Source organism: Puma concolor, chromosome A1 (genome assembly GCF_028749965.1).
Source record: "Puma concolor isolate L17-30 chromosome A1, mPumCon1.1.hap2, whole genome shotgun sequence".
Taxonomy (NCBI): domain Eukaryota; kingdom Metazoa; phylum Chordata; class Mammalia; order Carnivora; family Felidae; genus Puma; species Puma concolor.
Window position 1 is genome coordinate 205,422,348 of NC_141667.1, and position 12,116 is coordinate 205,434,463.

Here is a 12,116-nt window from a genome sequence, read left to right on the forward strand (position 1 = left end):
AAACGTTAAAAAAAACAGAAATAAATAAATAAATAAGGTGGTCATTAAATAAAGTGATTATGAAAGGCCTCATTGATTAAGGGACATTTGGACAGAAACCCAAGCACTGTTGATACCTGGGAAATAGCATTCCAAGAAGGACCTAAGTATGAAGTCTCTGAGGCAAAAGTATGTTAACGTGTTCAAAAATGTCACAAAGTCCAGTGTTACTAGAATGGAATGAGCCAGAGATTTTAGGACAGAGAAGTAGATAAAAGTAGATTGTTCCAGTAATTAAAGGATTTTGTAAGGATTTGAGATCTTACTCTAAATGAGATGAGAAGCCACTGAAAACTCCACAGCAGAATGGCATGGTGATTCTTTCATGTTAACAGGCTCTAACTGCTACCCTGAGAATAGATCAGGAGGAGAGAAAAGGCAGAACCAGGAAGAATAATTATGAGTTGATGGCAATTATTCAGGCAAGATATGATGGCACTTTAGACCACCGTGGCAGCAGTGGTGAGAAGAGATTGGATTCTAGATGTATTTTGAAGGTAGAGCTGGCAGGATTTGCTGATGCCTCTAAGATGGGCTGTGAAACAGAGAAGTCAAGATGGCTCCAGGTTTTTTGTCTAAGCATCTGAAAGTCTGAAGTGGTCATTTACTGAAGAGGGAAAGCTGTGGAAGGAACAGAACTGGGGATGGTTAAGAAGGTTAGGAATTTGGTTTTGGACATATTAAGTTCTTGGTAGACATCCAAATGAAGATAGAATCCTGAAGACCAGGATTGAGGCCTGTTTAAATTTTGGCATCATCAGCACACAGGAAATTAAATAAGGCCATGGGAGTAAATGTACTCACCTAAGAGGTGAGAGTAAAAAAAGAAGAAAAAAGTTCAACAATCGACCCCTGGGACACTCCACCAATAAAGTTTGGAAAAGTAAGGAATAAACAGAAGAAGAGATTGAAAAGAAACAATCTGTTCTACAGAAAGAGAAAGACAGAGACAGAGACAGAGACCTTGGCCAAGTGAAGAAAGGGTTGCAAGAAGGAAAAAATGATCAATTGACAGGTGAAGTAATGTGAGGGATTAGAATGGCCTGTTGAAATTAGCGTTGGGAGGGGCGCCTGGTGGCACAGTCGGTTGGTGTCTGACTTTGGCTCAGGTCATGGTCTCACAGTTCATGTGTTCGAGCCCCGCGTCAGGCTCTGTGCTGACAGCTCAGAGGCTGGAGCCTGCTTTGGATTCTGTGTCTCCCTCTCTCTCTGCCCCTTCCCTGTTCATCTTGCTCACTCTCTATCTCTTTCTCTCTGTCTCTCAAAATAAATAAACATTAAAAAAAAAACAGAAATTAACATTGGGAGAGCCACTGGGGAACTTGAGAAATCAATTTCAGTAGAAAGTGCTGAGGGAAACCCGATTGAAATGAATTTCGGAAGAGAAAACAAAGGATATGAGTTGGACACATTGATGATAGATAAATGTCTTAAAGAACTTTGCTATAACTGGAAGCAAATAAATATGGTGGTGGCTGAAAAGGGATGTAGAATTAAGGGTAATTGTTGTTGAAATGGAATAAAACTATATTGTTTGCCTGTGGGAGTGATCTACTCAAGAGGAGATCATTTATGATGCAGAAGAGAGAGGAGACAATTGTAATATCAATGTCCTTGAGGAAGATAATCATTCAGAAATCAGTCACTCAAGAAGAGACATGATGACTAATATGGGAAGAAGAAATGTATTATAGAGGGGCGCCTGTGTGGCTCAGTTGGTTAGGCATCAACTCTTGATTTAGGCTCAGGTCATGATCTCACAGTTTGTGGGATCAAGCCCCATGTCAAGCTCTGTGCTGTCAGCAGAACTTGCTTGGGATTCTCTCTTCCTTTCTCTTTCTGTACCTCCCCGCACCCCCTCCCCCCCCCCCCCCCGTGCTCTCTCTCTTTCTCTCAAAATAAGTAAATAAAAAAATGTTTAAAAGAAATCTATTATGGAAATTAGAATTTATGCTTATGTAAGAGATGCTGAGGAAGTAAAATTTGTAGGGTCAGAGCAAGAGTTACTAGTCAGCCTGCCTAGGTAGTGTGGGTTGGTAGTTTGGAGCTTGTGGAAAAATCCAAAAAACCAACATTTCTAGCTGCCAAATTAGGACCACAAAGGAGGAGCTCACGGAGGGATCTATGGAAGTTGTTGTTTCTGTGCAGCTACCACCTGTGTGGGTTCACATCCAAGCATCTGGTGGTTGGCCTGGGGCCACAGGTGGTCAGCAAGGCCAACAGTTAGGAAGATGAGCTAGACATGGAACAGAGTGAAGACCAGCTGAGACCCACTAGACATCCTCACATCTGATGGTCACAGTATCTGAGCACTACAACCTTCCAAAAGCAATGACCACTGATTCACTTCCACCTCCTAAATCTTGTGCAAGTTGCCTTTTGGGGCACTTCTAATCTAGCATTCAAGGGATTCTAGAAAACGTAGTTCCTAAATTGATAATAGCACAATCCAGGACTTTTCAACCCTTTCAACTTAGCATCCACATACAACTCTTTCAGGCATACTTAACTTTCAGATAAAGATGGCAAAGGCAAAAATATGTTTCTACTTAATATAATGCAAATGTCACACGATCAAAAACTGCTAACCCTCTCTCCAAAAGAGAATACAAAAGAGAATACATATATTTAATCCATCTCTAGGTAAATTTATTCCTCTTCTACCTGAGTCACATGCTCACTTTGATATCTTATAACTTAAATCCTGAGATATAAAATTAACCACTATTAACCGTATATTAGTTAGTGGAAGAAGAAGTTGTTGCAGTAATCAACCTGTCACCAGGAAAGAGAAGGGAAGAGGGAAAAAGAAATGTTTTCATTGGTTAATTGCATATACAAATATATTTATATAAAAGCAAGTAAGAAAAACACATACCTCTACAAATTCTATAACTGGTCCCATAGTCATACTGGTATTTGCTGTCCTTCTACTACCTATTCTATGTTGATTTTGTCCTCCCCAAGAATGTCTGCTGGTCATGGTTCCTTGCCTGTGGAGTGACAGAGACTTTCATTTCAAGAGGCTCTGTCAGTTTGGGGCAGTTTCTCATGGTTTCTATCACAGAACATGGGAGTACTAAAAGGTGGCCCTGTGAATCTTCAGCATTCCATATGTACACTTCTCTGGCCAATTGTGTAATAGTTATTTTCTGGATGATATAAATTACCCCAATATAGTAACCACTTCTTTTTTTCTTTTCTTTCTTTTTTTTTCTCTTTACGTATGTATGTATTCATTTATTGCCTATTGTTTCACTAGCGTGAGAAACACTAAGTTGCCAGGTGACTGCTGATGAACAAACTTTCTTTTAATGTTAAATAAAAGAAGCAGCACTATATGTAGGTCAGTAATTCAGAGAATACTCCATATTCTGGAGAACATAACCCCATACTCACAGTTTTATTACCCTCAGAGTGGTATAATTGAGTCTTCAAAAGGACATTTCACCATCCCATCATATAAGCTCCTATAGGGTGAGAGAGATGGTGGTAAGACCAGCGAATTCCATGAGCACAAGCCCATTTCCTTTAAAATGAGTTGCTTTGTCAGAAGCAATGGTTTGTAGAATATCATGACATGAATAAGGCATTCTGCAAATCCATGGATGGTAGATTTGTCAGATGCATTATAAGCAGAGAAGGCAAATCCACATGCAGAGTGTCTATTTCGATGAGAACAAAATGCTGTCTTTTCCAAGATGGATGTGGTCCAGTATAATCAACCTGTCACCAAGTGGCTGCCTGGTTCCCCCAAGAAACTGGTGACAAATCAGTGGCTCAGGGTTGATGTTTTCTGTTGGCATATTGGACATTTAGCAGTGGCTGTAGACAAATAAGTCTTAGTAAGTAGAAGTCCATGTTGCTGAGCCCATGCATAACCTCCATCCCAGCCACCATAGCCATTTGTTCATGAGCTCATGAGAAAGAATGGGGGTGTCTGGGAAAATGGTCTAACATCCACAAAACAGGCCATTTTTCCACCTGACAAATAAAATCCTTCTCTACTCAGGTTTTTCTTTAAAGAGCACTCATATGGAACATAAAACTCCTTGTACTGTTTTGGAGAGAGTATTTCCAGAAATCTCTTCCCAGATCTCCTAGCTACCTACTTTCAAATTTTTTTTTTTTCAAACGTTTTTTATTTATTTTTGGGACAGAGAGAGACAGAGCATGAACGGGGGAGGGGCAGAGAGAGAGGGAGACACAGAATCGGAAACAGGCTCCAGGCTCTGAGCCATCAGCCCAGAGCCCGACGCGGGGCTCGAACTCACAGACCGCGAGATCGTGACCTGGCTGAAGTCGGACGCTTAACCGACTGCGCCACCCAGGCGCCCGCTACCTACTTTCTAATCATGTTCCTTCCAAGCCTCTGACCACCAAGCCAAATTGTTAGCCACTTACCCTGAAATAATGTAGATCTCTACCTACCTCTGACCATCTCATCTCCCAAGAAAAAGGAAAAAAAGACGGGTTGTACTCAAAATTCTGCCTTGGTGGCGGGAGGGGGGGGGGTTCCCTTCACCACTATTCTTCAAAGACATCCCAGAGAGGATTTAGAGTGCTGTCACTGTCTACTTCCACATGATACCATAATACTGTGCAGAACCATCTGTAAATTAGGCCTTGATTTTTCTTCCTCAGTCATCAGTTAATGGGGAGCTTCCCATGAGGGGGATGCAGCAATGTGTCAGGAGTGAAGACCATGGGCAACTGGGCCACTCACCCATGCAACTTTCTTGAGCCTTCAAGATATGCTCGAGCCTGATCTCACATATATCACCTATACTTGATGGTGGAATGCTGCTAAACATTATATCTTATTGAGTCAGGTAACAAGCAGTTTATGATGGTTACTTCGTGGTCCATTTTCAAGTGTAGAGCCCGGCAGGAAGCCAGAAGTTGTTTCTCAAAAGAAGAATAGTTATCTGCAGAAGGTGGCATTGCTTTCATCTAAAATTCGAAAGGTCTGTTTTGTCGGTCACCTATGGTGTCCCGTCAAAGGCTCCACAAAACATCCCTCTCTGCCACATTCACTTCATGTACCATCAAAGGGACCTACTGGGTCATAGAGCCTAAGTGGCAGAGCAGCTTGGCACTTTCAACCAGCTGCCGAGTTTCTCTTGTCTGAAGCTCCTCAAAACTGACAGCTCTTCAAGTTATTTGATCAATGGGTCTGAGCATCAGGCCCAAATGAGTGTATGTTGCCTTCAAAAATCCAAAGGGATGCATTCGGTGCTATGCCACTATCATTGTTGTAGGAAGGGGTTACAAGCAGCAACTTATCCTTCAATTTAGAAGGGATATGTCAACATACCATGAGATGCCTAGAACTCTCACAAAGTAGAAGGCCGTCTAAATTTGGGGGCAGTTATTTCCTACCCTATGTTTTGCGTGTGTTTTACCAAGATGTCTAGAGGTGTTGCTACTTTTTGCTCACTAGTCCAATTAGCATGATATCATCAAATTAGTGGAGCAGCATGGTGTCTTATGGAATAACGAAGAAATCAAGGTCCCCATGGACAAGATTATACCAGAAAATTGGAGATTTTTAATCCAGAGGTAGTACACTGAAGGAGTATTGATGACTTCGTGTATTGAAAGCAAACTGCTTCTGATAATATTTATTAAAACATACAATGAAAAAGCATTCATTACATCAGTTGCTATATCAGTCAGGGTTAAACCAGAGAAATAGAACCAGTAGGAGATATATATTAAGAGATTGATGGCAAGCAATTGGCTTCTATGCTTAGGAAGGCTAGCTAGGCAAGTTGCAAATCCATAGCATAACTGGCATGGACTGATGCTGCTATCTGTAGGAAGAACTTTTTTTTTCATTAAGGAAGCCTCAGTTCTATTCTTGAAACCTTCCAACTGATTGAATCAGACCTACCCAGGTTAGCTAGAATAATCTCTCTTTCTGAAAGTCAACTGGCTATCTAATCACATCCTCAAAATAATCACCGCAACACCTACATTAGAGTTTGGGTGGATCACTAGGGCCCACAGCCTACCCAAGTTGCATACCAGGTGCCAGAGGTATTGACTTTCTCCAGCAAGGGAAACATCTGGAACAGCAGTTGGAATTTGATTCACCACTTCCTTAAGTTTACAAAAATCCCATTGTCATTCTCTAAGATCCAAGATCCATCTGTCCTCTGCAGAAACGAAATACGTGAATTGAATCAGGATGTAGTAGGAATGACCATGCTTGCATCCTTCAACTTTTTGATCAAGGCACAAATTTCAGTATTTCTTGTAAGAATGCAATATACTTTTAGTTGGAGGTACAGGCCTTCCTAGTGGCTTCCATGCAATCTTTCCTACCAAAACAGTCCTTTCTTCATGGGTCAGAAAATTAGTGTGGAAATTCTCCTAGTGGCTAAGTATGACTCCTATAACTATAAATTCCAGACTTGAAAAAATAACCACAAGATAGACTTGGGAACCAACTGGCCCACTTTGAGATGGGCACAAGCCAAGATTCCATTAATTATCTGAACTCCTCAAGCCCTTAATCTTATAGGTGGACCATGGAGATGTTTTGAGTCTCCAAGATTTAGGGTCAGTTCAAAACCATAAAGTCTAGTTAGTTCTCCTTCCCCAGTGCACAGACACCAGGTAAGTACCATGGTCACTTCAAGGAAATCTAAAAAGAAAGATTTACAGTATAATTTTTGGCATCATAGCAGGATTTTCCTCAAAGGGACTTAGTCTCCCCTTCATATAAGGGGCTCTTGATCTGTGAACTGGCTCCATCCAGGAAACAATTGAAGGACTGCAAACCCTTCCATGGTGACTAAAGTCAAGACTACTGTTTGCAAGATACAGAGATCTTCACTTATTTTAATCAAGTACAATTTTACTAGACTGCCCATTGATTTCGGTCCAAAGGACACCATGATTGATTAGCCAATGCCAAAATAGATCAAACCACACTGTTACTATTTTACCTTTGCTGTTTATTACAGTAACCACGTCCACTTTGTCTCATCTGACTGCCTGACCACCATCTGACCCCTTCTTCATTATCGCCATTAAATCCCCATTATCCCCCTTGACTTCTAAATGGACTTCTGGAATTCCTATTATCCCTGCTAAATTCAGGAAGTTTCTTTCAACGGCAGAATTTCCCATTCTCCTTTCTGACTTACAGAAAATTATCCACAGAACTCTCCAAAGATGTCGGTTCACCTCTCACTAAGTATTCTTAATGTCCTGCTAAATGGGAGGCTTTCTGCACCACTCTCCCCCAGGTGGCATTTTTAAAGAGTGTGGAAGCATGTATTCATAATACATCTATGATAGAGATTTTCCCCCCATTTTACAGATGTGGAAATTGAGGGATGCTGTTTACTCGAGGTTATTCAATTTCCAATTTAATTGATGTATTTGGAATTTGAACCCTAACTCTATTTGACCCCAAATTCATGCTTCTTAGAATTAGACCCTTAGCCACACAAAGTACAAGTTTACTCTAGTTACAGCTTTTAAGGATTTTTTTTTTAATTTTTTTTTTCAACGTTTATTTATTTTTGGGACAGAGAGAGACAGAGCATGAACGGGCGAGGGGCAGAGAGAGAGGGAGACACAGAATCAGAAACAGGCTCCAGGCTCTGAGCCATCAGCCCAGAGCCCGACGCGGGGCTCGAACTCACGGACCGTGAGATCGTGACCTGGTTGAAGTCGGACGCTTAACCGACTGCGCCACCCAGGCGCCCCCAAGGATTTTTTTTAAAGTAGACTTAATTTATTTTTAGAATAGTTTTAGGTTTACAGAAAATTGAGTAGAAGGTACAGAGAATGCCGATGAACTCCCTGCTCCCACACATGTATAGCCTCCCCCCATTATCACCATCCCCACTAAAGCATTTGTTTCAACTGATGAGCCTACATTGACAAATAATTATCATCCAGAGTCTATAACTTACATTAGGGTCCACTCTTGAGAGTGAATACTCTATAGGTTTGGACAAATATGTGATGATATGTATCCACGTAGAATAGTGTCACAGCCTGAAAAATCCTCTGTGCTCTACCTCTCTCCCCCTACACACACTTTTCATGGATTTTTATGTAATAAACATAGTTTTTATGCCAGATTTCAAACACAAACATTCTTGATCAATTCTTTTTTGTCCAAAAAAATTCACATGAGTGAGAATATTTTGAGATACTGTTAAGATACTTAACTGGACTGGGCATAACCTGCCAATTATAATCAATATCTTGGTGCACATGATAGGCAAGTCAGGTAAGCAGCACCTTGAACAGAATGCAGGCTAAAAGAGGTTTATTTCTGCCCATGCATGCTGCATGCTAAATGGTCCCTTTTCACGCCTCTGCACCTTGGCACATGTTGCTTTCATTTTTACACTGCTATCCTTTTTTCTACCTAAAAGTATGCCTACTCATCTTTTAACATGTTAGGTAACATGTCCCTCTTCTATAAGCTCCTACTGGATTTTCCTGAGTGAGAAAAGACTTCTCCTTTCTTTAGGACATACATTCTCAATGGAGGTGACATCACACCCAAATGGACAAAAAATCTTGCCCTTTTTTATATAAGACACAGATAAAACATTAGTACTTAAACAGATACACAACATATGTGTGGTATTAAAATTTAATGTGGGAAGGAGTTTTTGAGATAAAAAATGTCTAGAAAGGCTCTTTTGGGACAGAGGATAATAATAATAATAATAGTAAAAAAGGCTAAGAAACATTGCCCCAAGATGACATTGTATCTGTACATATCTGAATTAGTCTTTATAATGTTTTATTGTCTCTATCCCCCACTAGATTATAAGATCTTGAGGACAAGACCCAGGTCTTATTCTGTTTAGTCCTGCTCAACACACAGTAGACACTTAAATACATGTTGAATACATTAATGAACCAATTTCCTCATACATTAATGAACAAATCATATGAGTGACTATTTACAAACTCATGATGAGATCTCTATCTGGGAAAACAACCGCTCATCCATCATCTGTCTCCAGTTTAGAGAGTAGAAATTCCAGGTACAAGAACCTCTCCTGCAGCCCCCCAGATCCCTCTTTTTCTTTTTCCAAGGATGTTTGGGGTACAGAACAGTTGATGGAGGAGCGTCCTCATGAAATTCCTGAGTACTTTATGCACACGGAGAGTTTTCAAGAAAAGCATATGAACTGATTACTTTCCTCCTTTCTTCTCCCTACCCTTTAAACTGCTAGGTGTTAAGTTGGGTCATTTTAGGATAAGACTGCTTATAAATATAGTTTTGCAAGCCATCACCAACAACAGCCCAGAACCCCATCCCAAATCACTTTCCAGGTGAAAAATAGCTGAGGTCCAAGACTGTAAGCTAACTGATACAATGTGTCCAAGAGAAAAGAGCGGAAACATTGCTATCAAATTGGATTTTCTGTGTCCCAAAGGCAGTGTTATTTTTGACAGGGTTCGATACAAAATACTTCTACAATTGAAAATGTATGATTCCTAGCACCTCCTTTACCCACGGTCTGTGGGAGGGCAGCATCAAAAAGCCACCCGGTGCTCATTAAAGACTGCCCTGAGAAAATAAGAAATCGTCCTCTACCAGCCCACAGTAAACACAAAGACTGAGCAATGTCTTCAAGGGTTTCCGAACAAGCAGTTGCTACTCGCTGCCAAGAGCAACTGTCTCTCAAACGGATTGTGCATTTGGCCTCCAATAAAGAGATTCTGTGCACTCGATGCAGCGAAATGATATTAGAGTAGAAATACAACTTTCATCGCACTGTTTAGCTTTCTTGGAGAAGCCAGGCTGGGGATGTGCAGGTGTAAAGCAATTAACCTTTTAATACAAACATTGAAAATGGAGCTAGAATTGACCCAGGAAATAGCTGACTCCACTGCCTGGCCAAGATGAGAGACGCCTCCTGCAGCACGCTAGCTCCTGGGTTCACAGGAAGGAAAGAGCATTCCAGGCCACACTAGGGTGTCAGTCACAGGCACTGCCCCGGCTCACCTCAGCCCGGCTCAGCCTCCAAGCCCTCACACGTCTTCCAGGGCAGCTCGCACGGCTCAAAAAAGCACAGGTGGGGGGAGATTCATCAGAGCTGGGGTGGGGGGTGGCCAGGGTAAGTGTGACAGGGCCCCAGCTCTGCAGAGAGCACGGCTCTTCTGGATTGAAAAGGGAAGTGACAATACTGAGGGAAGATGCCCAAGTGAAGCACAGATAATAGAAAAGAAATCTGTTCCTTTGTTCACCCAAACTTTGATACATCAGAGGCTATGCACACACACACACACACACACACACACACACACACACATATATACACACATATGAAATATATATGAATATATGTGGATATATAAATATATATGAAAACAATATATATATGAATATACATACACACACACACACACACACACACACACACATATATATATATATATAAACAAAACCAGAAAACAAACAAACACCCCATGGTCTTTGCCCTCAGGTGCTTACGTCCTAGGTACACAGACAGAAAACAAACAATAAGCTAACAAATGAGGCCATTTTGAATCAAGGATTGAACAATAAAGGAGAATAGATGTTCTAAGTAAGAATACTACTGGGCTCAGAAGAAGCTTTGCTCGAAGCTTGTTTCCACCCTGAGATTCATGCTGTTGGGAGTCAGGGGGCCAGAGCATCTGTCTTTTCTCATGAGCTGATTTCCTTTGGGAAGTGGTCCACGTGGATGAGCTCTCTCCACATACCTGGGAAGACAACGAATGTAGGAGATGGAGAGGAGTTTTCAGCTAGAGCCCAGAATTCAGTGACAGAGCAAATATTCAAAATTGAGCTTCCTGCCTTCAACTCCATAGTGTGAAATAGTCTGCAAGTTCTTGAGAAAGAAGGAACAGAATCATATGAAGTTCTTTTATGAAGGCCCACATTCCTAGCCTCTCTCACCTCCCAACATACTTCAAACATTCAAAATCTAAAAATCAGTGGTGTGTTTCTATTTTCTCTCCCTCACTCTCCAGCATCCTCTCATCTCTACTCTGTAGTCAGTGAGAGTCAAGGCTTGGTGTAAGTCCACCCTCCGTCTTAACTCCCTTCCCAGGGGAGATGGTTATAAAGAGTGGCAGGCAGATGAGCACGTTGGCTGGTCTGACCCTACTAAATAATAACCTGGGGTCCCAAGATGCCACTTTTCACCAGAGGGCTACCTGATTGCTCCCCTAAAATAGCATGCAATTACTCTTACCTTGCATGGAGTATGCCTAGCATCAAGCCTATAGGTTCCTAAATGGATAAAGCCTAAATAAAAGATTTCTCAATGCATCTTGTTTCCTCACTGTTTGATGATGGTTACTGTTTGATTTGTTTGCACAGTATCTAGAATGCCCTGGGTGATTTCTACATTAATACATTTAAGGTCTGAACCTGAGCCAGTGTTTTGGTTTCCTTCCATTTTGTTTGAAAATAAAATAAGGATGCCACGAAGAATACACTTGTTGCTGCAACCATATTTGATATTCCTCTAAGAAGTTTGAAGTCTAGAATAGAAAGAATTAGACATTACCAAGGTTTTTTTTCAAAGATTTCATGTATATTATTCATAATATTTTTGCCAGGAAAGTTCCTTCTGATGAGGAGAGTCTAGAGATTACACAGAGATAGTTATTGCCAAAAGACTGAATGTTGCATGAAATAAAACTGCCAATTTACAGTTGATTTTCAGCAGTTATGTAGTGTTCCTATACTTACTTCCTGATACTAAATATGTGTTCCTTTGCAACTGTGTAATAGCTGTGTAGATGATGATGATGATAAGGGAGGTAAACATCAGACAAAGAATTACTGAAAACCAGAGGTAACGGATTCATATCCAAGGGTGAGCATAAAGATCCAAGAACAGAACAAATCTTCTGTCTTCAAGGGAATATGTTGAACCAATATTCCAGATCACCACCATTAAGCATTGATTTGTCACATGGATTCTGAACTTCATCATGTTTGCCTTCCTTTAAAAACACGAACATCAGGGGAGCCTGGGTGGCTCAGTCGGTTGAGTGTCCGACTTCGGCTCAGGTCATGATCTCACAGTCCG

At 41.1% G+C, this 12,116-nt stretch overlaps 1 protein-coding gene across 1 annotated transcript in view; it reads left to right on the forward strand.

The window, feature by feature from the left end:
* LOC147584724 (uncharacterized) overlaps positions 1 to 12,116 on the forward strand; it is a 36,282-nt gene that overhangs the window by 6,860 nt on the left and 17,306 nt on the right. Inside the window, 2 exon segments of the mRNA XM_086717477.1 lie at positions 375 to 605; positions 5,492 to 5,601. Of these exon segments, the coding sequence (XP_086573603.1) occupies positions 375 to 605; positions 5,492 to 5,601 (341 nt within the window).